At 57.3% G+C, this 21,048-nt stretch overlaps 1 protein-coding gene across 4 annotated transcripts; it reads right to left on the reverse strand.

The window, feature by feature from the left end:
* Window positions 1-4,030: 4,030 nt before the first annotated feature.
* Window positions 4,031-14,397, reverse strand: PLPPR3 (phospholipid phosphatase related 3). 4 transcript variants are annotated; one of them, XM_048830772.2, is made up of 8 exons: window positions 14,276-14,397; window positions 11,164-11,283; window positions 10,329-10,514; window positions 9,692-9,821; window positions 8,931-9,126; window positions 8,654-8,711; window positions 7,895-8,068; window positions 4,031-7,669 (listed from the first exon to the last, which is right to left on the reverse strand). In XM_048830772.2, the coding sequence occupies exons 2-8, from the start codon at window positions 11,236-11,238 to the stop codon at window positions 6,368-6,370; spliced, it is 2,121 nt and encodes a 706-aa protein (XP_048686729.1). In that variant the 5' UTR covers window positions 11,239-11,283; window positions 14,276-14,397; the 3' UTR covers window positions 4,031-6,367. The 4 variants fall into 4 exon arrangements, with proteins under 4 accessions (XP_048686729.1, XP_048686732.1, XP_048686731.1 ...); XM_048830775.2 differs by having other exon boundaries at window positions 14,272-14,346; XM_048830774.2 differs by lacking the exon at window positions 14,276-14,397 and adding an exon at window positions 13,614-13,849.
* Between the last annotated feature and the right edge of the window lie 6,651 nt (window positions 14,398-21,048).

The raw sequence follows: 21,048 nt of genomic DNA on the forward strand, positions 1-21,048 counted from the left end.
TGAAGGCAGGAAAGGAAAATAAACAGCTGCCCAGAGCTCCTGTGCCTCTTCCTTTAGAGAGAAAGTTGGGAGGGTCAAATCTTCTAGTCCTTAATCAACTAAACCTTCTATTGCCGTCAGTACCTCCCGTCATAGCTATAAACATCACAGTGACCATGTGCTGACATGTGTGGTCGGTAACTATACACTTCATACTTAAATATATGAGCCGTCTTCTCCAGACTTACACAGTTTATATGCCTTGGCTCAGGGACTGGCTTTTCTGGCATATTCTGAACAGTGCTGAGCACACAGATGGTGCCCAGTGAATAATGCAAATCATGACAATAAGTGTCGACTTTATGGACCCTGTGGATGCAGTTTCTGTTCTTTGTTCTGGAATTGGCCTGAATGCAGCTGAAGCCTTAAGAATGGCAGGTGTACACACACCGGATACTCACACAGCACTTTCGCCTTCCTTCCTTTTGTCAACTCAGAACAGAAAATGACGGAACAAAATAGTTTTCAGTTAAAATGTAAAATTGCCCAGCAGCCATTGCTGTACAACCCAGCCTGGGGCAGAACCTGCCACCCCTTGGGAGTTAAGTCGTCTCTTCTCATCTGACTCTCATTCTCCAGCCTTCCTGATCTCTGCACTGCTTTTCATGCTGTCAGCCATGGCCTCCATCCTGGGACCATTCGCTGGCGTCTCAGAGAACTGGCTGCCTTGTTTTTGCTCCCATCTATCAGAATCCTTTTTTTTTTTTTTTTTTTTTTTTTTGCAGCATGCAGAGGCTGGTCTACTGGGTCGGGAGCAAGACCTGGGTTCTCCTCCCCTCATGAACTTCCTCGCTGACCCCAGGCCAGTGCTTTAAGGACTGATTTTCAAAGGTTTTTAGGCACCCAAAGCTGCAGCAAGGCATCTAATGGGGTTTACAAAGCACCGAACCTTCTAAGTGCATTTGAAAAATCTCACGAGGTGGCTAAATACCTTTGAAAATCTGGCCTTTAGTCTGTGTGTGCCTCAATGCCCCATCTGTACAATGGGGATAAAACCGCTGCTCGACCTCACTGAGGGGCAACCTAGGCTCAGTGCTTGGCAGTATATTTTCTGAGGCCCGCCCCCGTGTTCGCTCTAAAACAACCCCTCCTCCCTCCCACCCCCCTCCACAGAGGGATTCCTCTAAACTTCCAGATCCTGAATCTAATCACCAGCCTGTCCTTAGCGTCATCATCCTGCCTCTGTTTGTAAATAAAATACTGACCCCCTGCCCCAGGGGCACCGCTCCTCTGCAGAACTTACATGTCACACTAATGCAGGGCTCTAGTTAACAGCTTCACCTGGGCGCTTGCACCCCCTGTATGAAACTCAGGGTGGGGGGGCTCCCCCCGCCCATTGGCACCCTTGCTCTCTGCACTCAGGAATTCCACGCCCCCCCCTGTAGCTCCCAGCCAGCGAGCCAGGCGCGTGGGCGGGCGAGGATGCTCGGGGCTTTTCCAGAGCGCGGGAATGTCGCTACACGGTTCTGCACGTTGCCGGCTGCATGCCGGCAAAGCCGCACGCCTTCATCCGGCCGCCTGAGTGGGCGGGAGAGCCAGGCCGGGCCACGCAGCGAGGTCAGGAAGGTGACTGCTGTTGGCACCCGCCCTCGGCCCCAGCTCTGGGCTCAGTAAATCCCCCCCGCTGCAGCTGTTTACATTAAACATACACGTTGATCCGCTTGCTCTTGTAAGTGCTGGGGGTGGGATGTAAGGGCTTCCTCTCCCTCCCCCGCCCCATAAATCCCTGCACCATTCTCCCCCACCCTGCACTTTTACTTCAACCCTGCATGTGCCTCAGGCCTTGCTGGGGCCACGCAGCACCTGGCTGGCCTTGCAAAGACATTCCCACTCACTGCCATCCACCCCACAGCTCCACCCACGCGGCCCTGGCCCATAAACATCTGAGCAGCTGGCTCTGGGGTTAGGGCGGTTTAGCTGGTTCATAAGACCGGCTCGCCCGCCCCCTCCCCTGCTGTGTGTGTGGGTGGGACCCTAGGAGGCCCAGGAGAACAGCATTAGCTCACACAAGGCAGCCTGCTTCATCCACTCGTAGTGTCAGTGTTATGAATCAGGCATTGGTCTCTCGCGCTCTCTCTCGCTAGGGGTCAGAGCAGGGGCCTGGCAGGCAGGACTCCTGGGTTCTTAGATCCCTGAGGCTCAGGAGAGGTGCAGGTTTCTAGTGGGTTAGAGCGGGAAGGGGCATCAGGGGTCTACCCCTGACTCTGGGAGGGTTGGGGCTAGTGGTCAGAGCAGGTGACAAAGCCAGGATTCCTGGGTTCGAGTCCCAGCTCTGGGAGGGGAGTGGTGCCTACTGGTTGGGGAGGGGGAACAGACCTGGCAGTCAAGCCACCGTGGTTTCTAGTCTTTATTTGGCCTTTGGGGCAGTCACGTCACGGCTCTGTGCCTCAGTTTCTCCAGATGCTAAGACTGCTCTGGCTTTGACAAGCACTTGCACATGCCTCTGCCGAAAGCTGCTAACAGGAACCATAACAGCACTGACGTGTACATTACACGTGTGCGACACCGGGGGGGGGGGGTTGGTGGCAGATGTGCTAGGAGTTAAAATTAGGACCAAAAAAGCTAAAAGAGCAACTGATAATTACGGGGGGGGGGGGGGGGGGAGGGAACAGGGCAGGCCTCCTAAAGGCAGACGAGTGAAGGCGTGTGCGGTGGGAGAGGGAGGCGCTGAAGTCTGGCCCAGCCGCAGCTGCTGGCCACCTGCCTCCTAACGGAGCCCATCTCCCCTTCTGCAGAGGTGGAATTAATTCTTCGTGGGGATGGTGAGCGAAGATGCCCACGCTGGGAAAGGGGAGCATTTAGCAGCAGCTACGAAAGGCTGGGTGGCTCTGAGGGAGCGTAACTCAGGCTCCAGCCGCCCCGACCCGCAGCAGCAGCAGGGTGAGCAACCCTCGAGAGCAACGTGCAATGAGCCGCAGGGCGGATGCCACCAGCTTTGGTCGGGACGAAATGGAGCCGGGGAGAGGAAAGGGGGATGGGGGCCCAGGGCTCGGCGAGGGGGGGCTGCTAGAGACATCAGCGTGATCAGGCAATTGGGGGCAGAGGGGGGTCCTACCCGGCGCTGTGCCCAGCAGCTGGCTCGAGCATTGGCCAGAATTGATTTTTAACAGGATTCAAGGCAGGTTGGACTGAAGAGCCTGATGGCGCTGGGAGAACTGTAGGCCTGGCAGCCCACGCGCTGGGAATCCTGCATAGGCACCCAGCCCCCAGCCTACCGCCGAGTTGCTGGCCAGCCAGTAATGCTCATGGGGCAGCCCCAGCCACAGTCAGAAAGGGGCGTTCCTGCCAGATAGGGGCAGTGGATGCTTTCTCAAGGATGGGGGGGGGGGAATGGGAATCAGGGCTCCTGGGGTCTAGTCCCAGCTGGAGGAAGAAAATGGGTGGGGGCTAATGGGGTTAAAGAAAAGGGGAGTGGGCATCAAGACGCTTGGGGCCTATTTGCAGCTCTGCAGGGGGAGTGGCTCGTGGTTAAAGTAGGGCTGGGGACTCAGGGCTCTTTTCCTCCTTGTGCCACTCACAGGTTCTCTCCGTGCTGGTGGAATTTCCTGCGGGCCAGTTTGCCCAGTTTTATAGTTGCTTTGCACCATGGGAGATGCCACAGCAGTGCCCAGAATGATGCCCATTGAGTATATGGCCAGCCCAGCCCAGCGTGGTGGCCTAGACAGTGAGGTGAGGCCAGGCGAGATGGGGGGACTCATGCAGGGGTTGCCTCTCTTATGAAAGCACAGGTCGCAGGGCACAGTCGGTTCCGATTCCCAGTGCAAAAATGTCCCTGTTGAGAAACATTTTCATGCGAACCAGGGGCAAGTCGCGACTTTGCACAAGGGCAAGGAGCAGCAGGCAGAGCGATGTGGGGGCAGGAGACGACTCCATCGCAGGCAGGAAATTCCCACACTAGGGCAAGGGAATTTTAACAAGGTTTCCAGTCACTGATCTGCCGGACAACAGACTCTGCCCTCCCGCCCCAGCCAGGCTGATGTGGAGAGAGACACAGGTTCATTCATTTATTTCCTTACAAACACAGCAGATTCAGACATCGCCTGACAGATGCATTTACAGTTTGGGGATTGGTTTAGTGGTAGGGTGTTCCCTCCCCCTCCAACCTGATCCAGCCCTCCTGGAGCCCCGGTGCTCCCACCCCTGCAGAGCGGGGTAAGGAATGGCAGAGGTTGTCAGTTTCCTACCATGACACCAGTAACTCCCCTCCCCAAGCTCCAGCAGCCACGAAGCTCCCTCGAAGGGGGGGGACACGCCCTGTCTCGCCCGCTGCCAGGGGACCAAGCAGGGATCCATCCTCACCGCTCTCCCTTGAAGTTCCCCGGCGAGCCAGAAACGTGGCTGCCCATGAGAAATGGAAGAGCGCTGCAGGATCAGAGGAACCCTTCTAATTGCACCCCTCCAAGCGGACTGGCGAGGGACGAAGGAGTGCCTGGGCTGAAGGGATCTACACATGCCCTGTCTTGATGAGCTTGGCTGATAGCACCGGTAGCATTTGGCAATGTAAGGGATCTAGGCCTGTTATTCCACTGTGTAATTCCCTTCCCCCGACCCCCCAGCGTTAGCTCCCCACACCCTCCTCCCCAGTGGCACAGATCCCAGCTAGGACCACCCCATCTCTCTAGAGTGTATTTATCCCCTTATGCAAACACCCACCCTCCACCCCTGTACGCATGCTTCCCGTTCACCCACCGGCCTTCCAGCTCACAGCTCTCCCACCGCTCCTGACCAGTTAGCCGTTGTGGCTACGGAGACAGATGCCTGGAGGCCACGCAAAGGCCACGGGGTCTCACACAGCTGCTGGCTAGAGCCAGGGGGGACATGACACCCATTTCCTGTCCCTCCGCCTTCCCCTGTCCCATTGCCGTCTCCTGCCTGGGCCACACAGGGGCCCTGCTGAAAAGCCCACTGAAGTCAATGGCTGGAAGATGTCGCTAGGCTTGGGATCAGGCCCACACGGCGACTAAGGGGTGGCCAGCTTGACTGTGGATTGGGTTCGGTGGGGAACCAGGGGAAACGGGGGCCGTTTTTAATGGGGGGGCCAATGACGACAAAAGCATCACGAAGATGCCATCAAACTTTCCCGCGCTATTTAAAAAATAAATAAATAAAATCCCACCAGCTCAAATCACAAAGCTGGTGTGCAAGCTCCCCCCCCCACCCCCTGCGTTGGCAGCTCTGGTCGCTGTCTCGCCCAAGGGACAGCAAGACGAGAGACAATTTAATCAGCGCAATCAGGTTGCACCCATCCGCAGCCCGGATGCCGTCTGTTAATTGAACAGGGCTGCTCTTCCAAAGCCAGGATCCGGCCTGGGACGCCTTGTGCCAGGAGGGGGTGGTAAAGCGGCAGCAGGACTAAGCAGCCTGGTAGCCGCAGCAAAGCACGGAGGGTTATTTATCCAGGTGTCCTTGGCTAATGGGCGGCTAAGCCAAGTGCCCCCCTGGAAAGCTTAGTCTGTCAGCCTCCTCTGACCGCCCATAGGGAGTACAAGGGGTGAGGGTCAATTGTCCCTCAGCATCTCTGTGTGGCTCAGCACAGAGGGCAAGGCGTGGACTGGCCAGCACTGACACCTGAATAAAAGGCCCCTGAAAAATCTTGGGGCAGCCTCTAAGCCCTGGCTAATACCCCTTCCTCACCGCGTACGCAACCAGGGAGCTATTTACAGAGTCCGACAGCGGCCAGGAGTTCAGTCGGTGGCCGGACATGCCCCCCTGCAAATAAAACAGACGGAGGAGGACGTGACACAGGACGCCATCCAGGTAGCCGCTGGCGACTGGATCCGTTGGCTACCAGCTCCCAACGAGCGAGGCAAACAAATCCACATGCAAGGCTGGAGCCAGTTCCCTCAATTGGTAGCCAGGACTCCTGGGTCCTGACTGTCAAGGTCATTCATTCTCTCCCACCCCACCATCGCAACATCCGAATAAACTAAAACCCTCCCGGGACCCGTCAGCACCTGGTTAACAAATAAATAAACACGGAAAATTCTTCCCCTGGTTGGATATTTGGAGTCTCACGGAGGGCTTGTTGTTTTAACGCCTTAGAGAAGAATTCTGCAGTCCCTGCATCTTCTAGTCCACCCCTCCCATCCGGCGCTCGCAACATCTTCTCCATGTGCTGCTCCGCTTTGAGGGTGCTGTATAGAAATCCCTGGAGGCCCCCCGAAGACGGGATGCTCGCACCCCCCCGGTCCTGGCCTTCTCCCAAAGCCGCAGCACATGGAGTGCGTTGATTGTGTAGTTCAGCAGTGGAGACGCCCACGGAGGCAGGTACCCCGCTCTGGACAGCTGCCCTGGGTTGGGGCAGGTGGGGTGGAAGCTGGGGAGGGAATTACTCCTTAAATCTCCGGTTGGCTTGGATTTTCTTGTAGTAGTTTTCCGCCTCGTTGTCTGTGTGGCCGTCCTTCTCGCTGACCGTGAGGCTGGTGGGCTTCCTCCGCAGGGTGGACTCTCGGCTGGTGGGGCCTAGCACGTTCTCCGGCATGCCCTCGCCCCGCTCCGCCGCCCCACCCCCTCCTGTTGCCACGTTGATGGTGGCCACGCTGCCGTAGCGCGGCTCGTCTTGCTCGATGTCGCTGACGGAGGAGCCCGGGGAGACGCCGGCGCTCCTGGTGGGCCGGAAGCCCCGGTAATCCTTGCCCATCTCGTTCAGCTCGTAGGCTTCTTGCCCATCCGAGCCTTTCTGGGCCACCTTCCACTCCCAGGGCCCGTTGCCGGAGGAGAGGTGCACCACAGGGTGGTGCGGGGCGTGGGCGTCGATGGTGATGATGCTGGAGCTGTCCCGCTCTGACGGCGAGCGGTACTGGGAAGAGTCGGAGCTGGTGGAGGACGAGGAGGTCTCCGAGTGCTTGGGGGTGACTGACACCAGGCCCTGCTGCTTGGACATGGCGATGACCTGCATGAGCCGAGGCGGGTTGGCCACCCGCTGGCCCGCCCCCTTCTCCGCCATCATCATCCACTTGGCCCGCACGGCTGAGCTGCTGGTGGGTGAGATGTTGGCGGTGCCTTGGCTCTCCTCGGGGATGTGAACCAGCTGGGACGCCCCTGGCCGGGGCTGGATGAGAACCCGGGGCCCCATGGCGGCCCGCTCGGCCGTGCGGGCCTGCACTGTCGGGTAGAGTGAGGAGGGGACGTGCTCCTCTTCATCCGCGCCTACCGAGTCTGAGCCAGCCCTCGCGTGCCCGCTGGCCTCCTCGGCCAGCGTCATACTCCGGCCCTCCAGGGATTTCTGCTTCCACTCAGTGATGAGCTGCTTGGAGCGGCAGGCGTCTACAGGCACGTGGATGGTCATGTGGCGCCGGGCGGGGTCGTCCATGGAGGGGGTGTTGACCCGCGGCAGGGTGTTGCTGAAGGTGACCATGTTCTCCTTGCCCATGGGGCTGCGGGGGGCCAGCAGGTCCACGTCCACGCTGGCCCGTTTCAGGCTGCCCAGGGAGTTCTTTTCCCGCTGGACCTGGCGGTTCACCCCGTCCAGCCGGGTCTGGGGGTTGAGCTCGTCAGTGCTGACCGACTTATTCTGGTGGTACACCGAGTCGTGGCCACGCTGGGTCAGGGCCCGCAAGGCGTCCTTGGTGGGGGGGTTGGCCGGGGCCCTCTCGGTCGGTGCTTGGAAGTTGCCCACGGCGTGGTACGCCTGAGGGGGCGAGAAAGCTCAGGGGTCAGGGGTCAGACCACACGGCAGCCATCCAATCACAGTTTGGGCGCCCGCGGGCTCCCCACTTTTAGGGCGCTTCCATCACTCCTAATGCCAGTGACTGACACCAACCCCTGGAGGGAGACGCAAAGGCCCTTCCTCTCAGCAGGGGCTCTAAGCTCAGCTCCCTGAGCCTGGCTCCCCCCCCTGGGGGCGTGAACTCACCAGGTAGGCGGCAATCCCCGAGCCGATGAGGAAGCCCACGTAGACGTCGATAGGGTGGCTGCGGTACTGGGTGATCTGGGTCAAACCGCAGACGCCGGCAGCGATGGCAAAGGCGAAGACCAGGATGGGCTTCAGAAGCTTGGTGCTGTCTGAGATGATGGAGTTGAAATACATCTGGCCAGAGGAGGGGAGAGCGGGGGCCTGTCAGAGCCACGGGTCGAGCGCTGGCCCAGCAAATGCACGGGGCTGGCTGGGCAGCCAAGGATGCGACCTCCTGTGTTGGTGGGTGACCCCCCTCCCTGCATGGACTGCCCAGGCCTTTCTGGTTCACGGGGGCACCTCGGCTAGTCCCAGGAGGGTGAGGGTTATGTTAGCTGTATGCTGTTTTGCGTGTGTGTGTGAGAAAGAGAGAGAGCAAAGCACTCTGTGTGTTTGCACACATGGGTGCATGTTGAGGGGGCATTTGATTGTATCGGGGGGCACCGTAGGTGTGTTTGCATTTGCATAAGGCAGGGGACTGTGTGCATGTATCCATGGGGGGTGCACCAAAGCTGTTTGCATGTGTGTGGAGCAGCACGTGTGTGTTGGGGGGGGGCGTACAGTGAGGGGGCTTGCCTGGGGAAGGAGCTGTACAGGGGCATGGTGAGGGACCGAACTGTAAGCATGGAGGCAGGCGCGTGTCTGTGGACTTCACATACTTGCTTGCATCAGCCTGTGGTTGCAAGTCAGGGAGATAAGGAGAGAGGCGGGTGAACTCACCGACACGTAGACAGCGGCGAAAGCTGACAGCGTGGCATGCTGGGACGGGAAAGTCTTCCTGCAAAAGGGAAGCAAAGGACAGCTCGAGCAGCCTGGGCTAGTGCTGGCAGAGACCTTGCTGCGGCACGGTGGGTGGCCAGATCCCAGCATGATACATGCAGCGGGGCCCGGTGGGGTGTGGGTGAGAAGAGACAGCCTTGTACTCCCTTCCTTTGGGGCCATCGGGGGCAGGGTCCCTCAAGCCGAGTCCTTTGGCTCTGGACTGCACGGGACGTACCTGGCAGAGAGAATCGCATTCTGGTCCTGGCCCGAGCAGATGTCCTGGGTGATGTAAGGGTTGGAGTCACAGGAGATCCCGAGCAGTGTATAGTTGGGCTTGCAGACCGTCAGGAAAAAGGGAGCGTGGTAGCCGGTGGCCAGCTGGATCACGTCAGTCACCAGGGCGGTGGCACAGAGTCCGAACACGTGGACCCCTGGGGAAACCATGAGCGGGTCATGGATTAGAGCCTCAGCCACCGGGAAGTCACCGATGTTCCTCTGCCCCCTCCCACCTGCCTCTCCCCCCAGCCCCTCTGTCCATCTTCCCAATCCCCCTCCCACCTGCCTCGCCCCTCCCAGGTTTGGGTCAAGGTGTGGAAGCCCCACAGGGCAATAAACATTTTCCATTTCCACAGCACTTTCCCTCCCCAAGCGCGGCGCAGACTCAAATCCCAGTGAAATGCAGCCACCACTGGGGTGGTGGCCACAAAGCCTACAGCACGAAGGCAGTGGAACGGGCCCATGACGGGGAGAGAGGCCAAGGGCATCCACGTGGCAGGGGCAACCAGAGAGACACTAACGCAGAGGATGAACGTGGGCTTTGGAGCCCACACTGATCTCCGTGCTGCTGGATATCACGCTCCGAGCTGCACATGTTTCCCATGCAGGCTCCTCCATGGCCGCCCCCTCTTCATCCAGGCCCCGGGCAGCTTCAGAAGGAGGATCCCCCCAGATACGAAGAACTGAAAGGCTCCAGGCCAGGACTGCGGCAAAACCTACCCACAAACCTTACAGTCCTGCGCAGGAAGGAGTTGAAGTTGCAACCGCCGGCGTTGATGCTCCCCTCCGACCCGCTGCGCCCCTTCAGCTTGGACTGCAGGCAGTAGATGATGCCTTCCCCGACCATGATCTGGGGGGAAGAGCAGAACTCAGTGTGGGCCACACAGGCTTGTAGGCAGGAGGGTGTGTTGGCAAGTCAGAGCAAGAGGTATAAATGTAGAGATTTTGGCACAGGGGCAGGTCCTACCCTCTCCCAGCAGGGGACGCTGTAGGGAGCGGGGCAGGAGCGCTGGCTGTGGAGGGAGCTCCCAGCTACTGCATTCCCAACACAACACACATCCCCCTCCCGCACACTCTACCATTGCCCTATCGTACCAGGTGGCTGGTGCTGGGGGCATTGGGGCAGAGGGGCCTATGAAGAAGGGGCACAAGTTTGGGCTGCCGTAGCCTGTGCCTGGAACTGTACGGGCCCCTGCAGTCTCTGAAGAAGGGAGGTGAATTCAAGGCCAGGTGGAATCTGCCCACCCCCCTCTCCAGAAGGTTCCTCCAGGTCTCTCCCTTCCCTTGCCCCCTTGTCTCAGCCCTCCTGGCCCAGGCGGAAAGAGAAGCCCTCCCGGGCTTGGCCCCAGCTACGTACCGAGGCAGCAGGAGCAGCGAAGGCCAGGCTGAGAAGCATCAGCAGGGGGATCATCTCCTCGTTGGTCTCCACGTACGGCATGGACAGGGCCCGGTCGTAGCACTGGAACCCCACCTTGGCTGGCTTGAAGAGGTCGGTCAACTCCAGGAAATACAGCGTCACGATGGACGAAGCCACGATCGGGAGCTGGGCGAGGAGCAGGAAGGAAGCAAAGAGGCGGGTCAGGAGCATGGTCCAGTGGGCTCAGTTTCATCCCCCTCCCACCCTACAGACCTGCCTTCACGGGCCTCAAGGCTCCCAGTCATTCCACGACCACACTCCCCTCCTCTAGCTGGGAATAGAACCCAGGAGTCCTGACTCCCAGTCACACCTGCTCTAACCATTGGACAGTCTCTTTCCTATGTGTCTGTACAGCACCTGTCACAACCAGGCTCCAGTCTCTAGTGGCTGCTGCAATAGAAATGTTAAGCAGACACTCTGTCTTGTTAATTCCTCCCCTGAGGCCTAGCGTCTCTGCCCATCCACACCACGGGTTGAGCAGACCCATCCACAGCCTCAAAGTAAAGGAAGGACAAAGGCAGATTAAAGCCACCTTAACACTCTTCCATCCGGGCCCCAGGCACAGGAAAGGAGTAACTGAGAATCAGCCCCAGAAATGGAATCATCTCCCATTTCCCCGTCCTCAGCCCCTGCAGGGCTCAGTTGGCTCCTGAGAAAGCATCTCACATTCCCCCCACACACTCGGCTTCCGCCTCGCTGCAGGGATGGGGCTCAAAAGGCAGCACCCGCCCCCACCCTGCTGTGCTCTGGGTCCCCTTGAAAAGCCTCTGCTCACCTCCACAAAGTAGAAGCATGGAAGGAGTGTCATGCTATCCTTGGGGGCCTTGGACTTCTCTTTTGGGGAGATCATGGTGTCAGCTCAAGGGGCAAGCGACGGGGGCTCACCTGGGTCAGCCTAGGCAACGAGACACACGGCAAGCGTTAGTTTAGTGGCACTCAAGGGGAAGTGGGTGGGGCAGGAGTGCTGTCCGTGGGGGAAGATCATAGTTACTCCAGGACCAACCCAGCACTGGAGCGAGGAGGGCAGGAGCGCTGACTGCAGGCGGGGGGGAGGGGACTCCCAGAAACTCCAGTCCCAGCCTCTCCCAGCAGGAGGCACTGTAGGGAATGGTGCATGACTGCTGGCTGCATGGAAGGATCCAGCCACCTCACCTGCATTGCTCTGGGGAGGCTGGAAAAGGAGGGTGGGGGTGGGAGGGGTAAAAAGCAGGGCGGCATGCGGGCAGGGAGGGGCGATTACGAGAGAGAAGGGCAAAACAAGGGGTGCCTTGAATCCACCATCCTGGCCCGAAGAGGGGGAGCTGGGGGGAAGCCCAGGGCCTGGCTGGGGTCGCAGCTTGCGGGACCTGTTTGCAGGGCGTCCGACTTTGCCTGTTCTCCGGATCCCTGCAAGACACTGAGGCTGCAGCAGGTTGCAGCTTGGCCAGGCTGTTGTATTCAACATGCCAGCAGGTGGGGTCAAGGGGGGTGGTTACAGGTATGGGCTGAGTCCCCTCCCTTTGCTTCCCAACCCTGCCAGAGCCCCGCCGGGGCAGGGCTGAGGCTCCTAGCTGCAGCCCGTGGAAGGGTCCCCGCTTGTATTGCAGCCCGCGGGCTATACGCGGGAGGGGCGCCCCCTAGCGGCCCCCCCCGTCGTGCCAGCTCCAGCCTCGGATGCCAAGGCACAAAACGCCCAGCTGCCGCGGCGGGGGATCGCGACAGGGGCCAGGCTCCGTGGGGAGTGCGGGGGGGGCGTGTTCCCCCCCCCGCCCCATGCGGGTGACAGGCTCAGGGAATCGGGCTGCACCTTCGCATCGGAGCCAGCGGGGGGAGTTGACCCTGACAAGCTGCCCCCCCCCCCCCCCCGCAGCGATCCACGCCCCCGGAAACTTTCCCCAAGTCCTGCCCGAGGGAAGCGGACCCGGTGCCGGGACCGCCGGAGCCCACCCGTGGGGCTGGGCAGGGGGGCGCCCCCCCGGCTCTGGGGGGCTTGGGGAGGGGCCAAGCCAGCCCCACCCGGTCGCCCAGCGGTCTGAGCCGTGGGACCCGCTGGCCTGGGGATTGGGGGGGGGGGGTCCTGTGCCACTCGGAGCCCCCCCCACCCCCCCCGCCGGGCTCCAGCCCTTTGTCCGGCCGCTGGGGCGGGGAAGAGCCCGGTGCCCGCCCCGCCCCGGCCACTCACCGCGCCGGCCCCGGCCCGGACAAAGGGGGCCGCGGGGCTCGGGGCTGCTTCTGCCCCAGCGCGTCCCTCCGGCGGCCGCCGCGAGCCCCCGGGGGCGCTGGAGCCGCTGGGGCGCCCGGGCAGGGCGGCTGCCGATCCTGCTGCGGCTGCGAGCGCGCACAAAGCCTGGGGCTGCGGGCGGGGGGGGGGATCGGGCTGAATTGGGGCGGGGGGAGCGTGTGCGCGCGGCTCGGCTCCTGCCCCGGTTTCCATGGCGAGCCCGGGGCAGCGAAACAAAGGAACTGGTGGGGGGGGGGGGAGCGCCCAGGAATAGGAGCTGGGGAGGGGGGGGTTGCAATCAGCGTCCCCTCGGATACAGCTTTGGGGGGGGGTCCTGGTACCTGCCCCCCCTTAAAGGGAGAGGAAGCGCAGGGACGGCTCAGTCCACCCCCCCCCCCAGCACCTGCTTGCAGGGCGGGGCGGATCGTGCCCCCTCCTTTCTCCCCCCCGCCCCCCCGCCTCTCGCAGCTGGAGATAGGGGGACTCAGGGGCGCAGCCCTCTCCTGGCCGGGGGTGGTGGGGGGAAGCCATGCGGGGGGCTTGCGGCAGGCTTTGCTGGCTGCCTGGCACCATCGGCCTCCCCTGCCTGCCCCCACCCGGGGTTGAAATCCCAGCCCTGCGGAGACAGAGGGACAGTCACACCCACAGCTGGCCCGGGAAGCAACCAGCAGAGCTGGCTTCCCGGCACACGTTCCCCAGCTGCCAGGACCCACTCCTGGGCCACTGGATCTTTGTCCCTCTGCCTGCGGAGCGTGTAGACCCACCGCAAACTCACTTCACATAAGAACCCCTGGATGGCCCTCAGCTGGGATCAGCCCTGGGCCACGGTTGTGTCTTTACACAACAAGGATAGTATGGAGAAACCAGACGGGCAGAGCTTTGCCCAGGTCGCCACGTTCACTGGACACAAGCATGCCTGGCCTGGTGGCATGCACACTCAGATATCGAAACGGTGGGCACCACTTGAGGGTTCACAAGCTATTTAAAGGCAGGCTGCACCATTCCTATACAGTCACTATCCCCACCTGGGCCGGATCCGAAGGTTTCAGAGGCCACCGTCCCCAGCTCTCACGCGGAAACAAGAACCGCGGGCCAGCACGGTCTCTTCGTGACCACAGACACCAGCCAGATTGCCGTTTCCATGTCAAATCCCAGCTCAGACCCCCACCACCGAGTCTGCGCCTGGAGTGAGCTTGTCCGTTCTCAGCCGGCTCCATGTCCACTCATCCATCAGCCCATCCCACGCCCAGCTTCTCTATCTGCGGCATTTCAGCCCCCCCGCTGTCCCCTCCAACAAGGCCCGGCAGTGCCATGTTTACTGGGTACCGGTCGTTCCCAGACAGGGGACCCGGAATCCTTGGCACTGGTGCCATCTTCAAAGCACCTGCTGGTGCAGATGACTGCAGGGTTGCTCAGGAAGCCGCTCACGGCGCATGACCCCTGGAGGTAGCGGGGGTACAAACAGGGCACCTGGTGGGAGCAGCACAACGGTGAGCCAAAGCCTGTTCTTGCCCCAATCCACCCACAGCTGCCCCCCGCCTCCCCCGGGGACCCTCCCCACAGATCAGCAGCACCCAGAAAGGAAGATGCCAGGTCTGGGTCTGAGCCCCTCCTCACACCACTCCGGGCTCTGAGCTGGCAGGCCCCAAACTGGGACTCCCTCTTGGCGGCCGGCCCTGGTACCTGCCTGACCATCCCGGAGGAGAGCGCTGAACGAGGAGACCCCTTTGCAGGAAGCGCCGCGGCCCTGAGGGAGGGGTGGGAACTTCAGCAGCGTGACTGGCATCGCAAAATCCTCTGGCCCGGTTACCTAGCAACACGGAGGCTGCCTGAGTCTGTGTCTGGGGATGCTCACATCCTAGCTCCCTCGCTGGGTGGGGCAAAACTGCAGCTTCCCTAGGGCCTGTTCAGCCTGGCAGAGAGACTATGGGGCAGGCACACCTCCATCCCAGCCTCTCTTCCTTACTATAGCTCAGCGGGGCCTCCGCAGCCCGGGGGACGGGCATCTAGGAAGGGACCGGAGTTAGGATCTGGATCCAGATCCAGAACGTCACCAAGTTTAGAGGCGCTGGGGTTGAAGGCCTGGTTCTGACCCTGTTCTCTCTAAAATCTCAGGCCCCATATTCGGACCCTCCCTTGAGCTGTGGAAGAACTCGGTTATGGGAACTCTACTAAGGATCATCGCCTGCCCACGGGGATCTATGGGCTGGTGCCGAACCCAGCTCTGCCTTCCCGAGCCTGAAGGCAGGATTTCTCCCTCTTTTTTCAGAGTAGCAGCCGTGTTAGTCTGTATTCGCAAAAAGAAAAGGAGTACTTGTGGCACCTTAGAGACTAACCAATTTATTTGAGCATGAGCCTTCGTGAGCTACAGCTCACTTCATCGGATGCATACTGTGGAAAGTGTAGATCTTTTTATACACACAAAGCATGAAAAAATACCTCCCCCCACCCCACTCTCCTGCCCTTCTAGAGCATCTCTCATCCAGGGATCTCAAAGAGCTTTATAAATATTGGCTTTTTTGGCCTTGCAAGCCACCCGTGTGGTGGGTTGGTATTATCATCCCTATTTTATAGATGGGGAAACTGAGGCACCGAGCATGAAGTGATCCACACACAAGGCCACACAGTGAGTCAGTGATGGAATAGAATCTAGGAGTCCTGTTGCCCAGCTTCCTACCCCAACCAGTAGATCAAAGGCTCCTCCCTGTGGAAGTGTAGTAGTCATTTTGTGCTAGGCAAGAGCCCTGCAGAAGACAGGCTAACCTTACTACTAATAGCACGAGATTCGTAGAAGCGGGGCTTGTGCTAGGCGGTTCGAAAAATTGTCTGAGATGCTGTTTTTTGACCTTGCTTTGATAAAATTGGAATGTAGACTGTTGCAGAATTTGTTGAGAAAAATAAGATAGCAGGTAAGAATATGTATAAACAAACTGCAGCTGTGATCATTATTGCCTGTAGCAAAAAGGTATAAAGGCTTGCCTCAATTGTTTATCTATGGAGCCCTACCTGGAGTGAGGGAGATTCCCTGCCCCGGTGTGTAGTTCCCCCTCTTTAAATTGCTTGAAAATACACAGGCTCTGATTTGTTACAACCAACCTAAGAGTGAAGACTGTTTTCTTCCAAGGATCTCAAAGAGCTTTATAAATATTGGCTTTTTTGGCCTTGCAAGCCACGTGTGTGGTAGGTTGGTATTATCATTCCTATTTTATAGATGGGGAAACTGAGGCACAGAGCAATGAAGTGATCCACACACAAGGCCACACAGAGAGTCAGTGATGGAATAGAATCCAGGAGTCCTGTTGCCCAGCTTCCCAGCCCAACCAGTAGATCAAAGGCTCCTCCCACAGCTGGGAATAGAACGAAGGTATCATGAATCCCAATCCCCTCTCTGAGTACTGGGGACCGAGAAGTGAGGGATGCATCCGATGAAGTGAGCTGTAGCTCACAAAAGCTTATGCTCAAATAAATTGGTTAGTCTCTAAGGTGCCACAAGTCATCCTTTTCTTCTCACTGTGCTCAGGCTGCTCCTAGCCTCCTGGATTCCCTTCCTTATCTGCCAGCAGTTGCACTGGGGAAGCACTGACAGGCCCGTAGGCATGTATCCAGACAAAACATGTTTCAGCTGGAACCCGGGGAAAGGGTCTGAACAAAAGGATCCTGCCAAGTCAGCCTAAGATTCACTCTACACCGCTCTGCCAGCCCGTGGATGGATGCTGTTTGAATGTAGCTCAGTTTAGGCCTAGGGGTGGGTTTTGGAACCTAGACTCCAACCCGAGTCACCTCAGGGTTAGGATTCAGTGGCACCAAGACCCCATCAGCCATCTTCATTCCATTTCTGGCCCCATTTTTTAAAAAAAAATCCCAAATCACTGAAATCCCATAAGATTCCTGTTAGAACCCAATTCACTGAAACCTCATTAGCATTTTTGACAGAAATCAGCCGTTCTCACAAGCCATTGCAGAACCAGAAACGTACAGCCCTCCTTCCAGCTTTGTCTCCACCCCAGGGTCTGGATTCATAAGAATGGCCATACTGGGTCAGACCAAAGGTCCATCTAGCCCAGTGTCCTGTCTTCTGACAGTGGCCAATGCCAGGTGGGAATGAACAGAACAGGGAATCATCCAGTGATCCATCCCCTGTTGTCCATTCCCAGCTTCTGGCAAAAGGCATTCTGGATTCAAAAGGGATCAGGCTTGAGGTGGTGGATTCCCTGCCTCTAGTTCTGTGGAATGTCTCTGAGCCTTTTCAACCCTCCAGGTGCACATCAACTCCTTCTTTATAAGATGTCCTTGGATCAGCCCTCCACATACCACCAGGAACAGATGGAGATGGAGGTGGCTATGGTTTGGGTATGTCGCCGTTTGAGCTGCAAGTGGATGAGAAAAGCTCACTGCCCTGGAGTTCTACATTATAGATTTTTTTTTTAAATTGCTTCTTTACACACCAGCATGTCAGTACTTGCTGCGAGGACAGCTTGCTCCAAAATCTGAGTGAGTCCCATCTGCCGGTGCCCCAGCATGGAGTGAAGGGGGCATTGCCCTGTTCTTCAACACCTTCCTACGCTAACGTGCTTTCTGTGCTAACCACTGGTGCTCCCACAGTGCTGCTTAGAAAGAATGGAGAAAAATCCCCACCATACTAGACAGCTAGTGCCCTCTCCTGCCATTGCATGGTGGTGGAAGGTTCCCTGTAGAGCTGGTTGGAAATCGGGGTGTTTTTCCATGACAAATTTGGTGGTTTTGGCAAAAAATAAAAAACCTCTTAAATATTTTGTTTCTGCAATGCCCCCCACAGTGCCTCATGCTCCCAGTCTCCTCTATAGGCCAGTCTCCTCATCCAAACTTCATCTCCCATGATGCACCATGGTCTCCTCTCTTGGAAGCAGTGCATCATGGAAGATGAAGTTCAGCTGGGCCAGCTTGCTGTGTTTCCAGCTGCTTTTGGCCTCTCTGCTCTGTAGGATCTGACTGGATCAGTGACAGACACACTGCATCCTCCCCCCACCCCCGACACACACACACACACACACTCAGTTTGATACTATGGGAGGAGAAAGGAGTCTGTTAGCCCAGCCACTCCACTCTGCTGATGGTCTCCCGCCCTCGTTGGATGCCGCTCTGCTCCATTGCTCCTGCTAACAATTGCAGCAGATCAGATGTGGCCCTGCCTGCGCCTGATGCCCATGCCCCGATCAGCACTCCTCCTTGCTGCCTTGCCCCTGCTCTCCCAAGCAAGGGTGCAGCTGGCAGGAGATGCCTTGCCTTCCGGGTGGTGATTCCCTGGGAGAGATGGTTCGTCCCCTATGATGGGGCAAAGCAGTGAGAATCCCATGGGGCAAAGCAGTGAGTACCGCCCCAGAAACACGGTGACGACCCCTTTGCCCCATCACCACTGATGGGTACTTGGGGATTAGGGGTGGGAGGGAACCAATTGTGCTAAGAGCGCCACAAAAAGAACCAGGAACCTCAGAGGATGCTCCAGTCCCACTCCACTTGGGTGAGCTCCGTGGGAAGTAAGAGGTGACCCCAACCATTTCTCCACCTGTGCCGGTTCTCCCCTCCACTACTGCAGATATCTCCCCCGATAGCCTCATGGCTGGGGATGCAGCTGCAGGTCCCCTGGATATTCCGGGCCCTGAGTGACTAAGGGAGAGAAGAGAATTTGGGCTCCCAGTTTTTCAGTCCTGGTGTCCCCAGTCCTGGGCCTGCTTCTCCTTTATGCTGGCCAAACTCCATCAGGTTAAAGGGACTCACTCCTGCTTTACACTGCTGAGAATGAAAGGAGATCCAGGCCCTGTCATGTGCAGTCCCTCCTGTGGAGAACGGCACTCGATCCTCACAGTCATCAGCTCTGGGTGTTCCCCTAAGCTGCCCATGAAGGCCCCCCACTGCCTGCACTCTGGGAGTACAGTTTCTTTGCCTCCCCATCCTGTAACCATGGCCTTCCTGCACATAAATGCATCATGCACTAAGCACGCACATCCGTATGCTCTGCACAAACGCCCACATGGCTTGCACGCAACCTGAATGCTTCTGTATGCACACGGGGCATAACAATCCTGGGTGTAACTCCAGAACGTCACTAGAGTTATTCTCAGGCTGAATTTGGCCCACATGCTGGTATTTTGCGTCACACTTCTCTGTCATGTACACACACTCTCTCTCCTTTCACACACACACAGTCTCAGGCGTGTCTGAGCGGTGCACAGTGCAAGAAGGGAGCAGGAGATAGAAGTGTGAACATGACAACAACGGGTGCAAATCTAGCAACCAGACTATAAATATCAAAGAATATTCAGGGAGAAAACCAATGCTAGCAGCTAACGGTTCTTCTCAGATTTTGTTCAGCATGAGTTGAGGACTGACAATTCAGTACTTTAGTGAGCAGCAGAACTAACCCTAGCTCAGAGACAGGAATCTTTGTACCATAGGGGAGTTATTTATGGCATCTGAGGATTTCTAACAGCTCCTGTGGAGTCCAAGAACTGAATCTAGAGGGGGAAAGACATGCAGCCAGTATCTGAGACCCAAGCATGGGATGGGGAGGACACCAAATCAAGCCAGACTAGAGAAGCATCCTATGTGTCCAGCCACCCTTGGACAGCTGTCATGTTTAGTGAAGATGCCACCAGGAGAGCTTCTCCAGACAGAATAACGGTTAATAGGGGCAATGGAAATCTGAGGGGGGGGGGCAAGTGCCCGGCCATGGAAATACTGTAGGAGTTGATCTATGGTTCTGCCTCTGTGCCTTGTTCCACTGCCCTTGCTGGGAACCAGTGTGCCCTGTAAACTGGGCGCATGCACTGGGCGAGGGGTGGAGATGAAAGTGGGACGTAGAGGGGTGGGATTGACCGCTGCGACACCCAGGATTAGGCTGGGCAGCAGATAGGAACCGGGGTGGTCAGGCCAGATCCTGGAACAGCTACCCCTGGCGGCTGGCAAGGGACCCGCAAGCTGCTGGCCTCCACCCCTCAATCCCTTTTCCGCCTGAAGACAGCTCCCTGCTCCTCACCATGTCTCAGTAGCTCCCCATGCGGAGCACCCCCCTTCTATCCCTTTGCCCCCTCTCTGATTGCTGAGCAACTTTTAAGTGTGAGCAGCTGACTTGAGTGATGCAATAAGAACCTTTGCCAAAGCTAAGCCTGTTGTTTTTGTAACTGACAGAGTGGGATGTGACGTGCTCTGTAATCGGAACATTGGTGGGCTGGGCCAAGCTACAGGCTTGCAGTGGGTTGGAGCCTGACCTGGCACCATCTGGATTTCATGTGTTGTAAAACTAGAATTTAGTTTGTTACATGGGGAGTGAGCGGGAGGGGAGAGGAGTCCTGATCTTCTGCCTTGGGATATATTATTGTTATTCTGTGGCTTCCCAAAGAACCTGTGAGCCCCAGTCGTGCACCATGGCCCCATTGTGCTAGGTGCTGTACAGACACAGAACTACATTTGCTGCTAGACAATGTGTGAGCTAGTTCAGTAGGAAAGATCACGCTTCTCATCAAATGTTTCAGACTTAGTCACTTGGGAGCCAAGTTAAACAAACAGGCTGGACTGGGACTCAGGGGACCTGGTTCTGTTCCTGGCTCTGCCACTCGCTGGCCTTGGGCAAATGACTGCCCTGCTCTGTGCCTCAGTTTCCCCATATGTAAAATGGGGATAATGATACTGGCCTTCTTTGTAAAGTGCTTTGAGATCTACAGATGAGAAGAGCTAGGATTAATTACTATTATTATTATAGGTTTCAGAGTAACAGCCGTGTTAGTCTGTATTCGCAAAAAGAAAAGGAGTACTTGTGGCACCTTAGAGACTAACCAATTTATTTGAGCATAATCTTTCGTGAGCTACAGCTCACTTCATCGGATGCATACTGTGGAAAATACAGAAGATGTTCTTATACATACAAACCATGAAAAAATGGGTGTTTACCACTACAAAAGGTTTTCTCTCCCCCCACCCCACTCTCCTGCGGGTAATTGCTTATCTAAAGTGATCACTCTCCTTACAATGTGTATGGTAATCAAGGTGGGCCATTTCCAGCACAAATCCAGGGTTTAACAAGAATGTCTGAGGAATGGGGGGTGGGGGGCGGTGTAGGTAGGAAAAAACAAGAGGAAATAGGTTACCTTGCATAATGACTTAGCCACTCCCAGTCTCTATTCAAGCCTAAGTTAATAGTATCCAATTTGCAAATGAATTCCAATTCAACAGTCTCTCGCTGGAGTCTGGTTTTGAAGTTTTTCTGTTGTAATATTGCAACTTTCATGTCTGTAATCGCGTGACCAGAGAGATTGAAGTGTTCTCCGACTGGTTTATGAATGTTATAATTCTTGACATCACCCCCACCCCCCCATTCCTCGGACGTTATTGTTAAACCCTGGATTTGTGCTGGAAATGGCCCTCCTTGATTATCATACACATTGTAAGGAGAGTGATCACTTTAGATAAGCTATTACCAGCAGGAAA

The sequence above is a fragment of the Caretta caretta genome, chromosome 25 (assembly GCF_965140235.1).
Source record: "Caretta caretta isolate rCarCar2 chromosome 25, rCarCar1.hap1, whole genome shotgun sequence".
Taxonomy (NCBI): Eukaryota; Metazoa; Chordata; order Testudines; family Cheloniidae; genus Caretta; species Caretta caretta.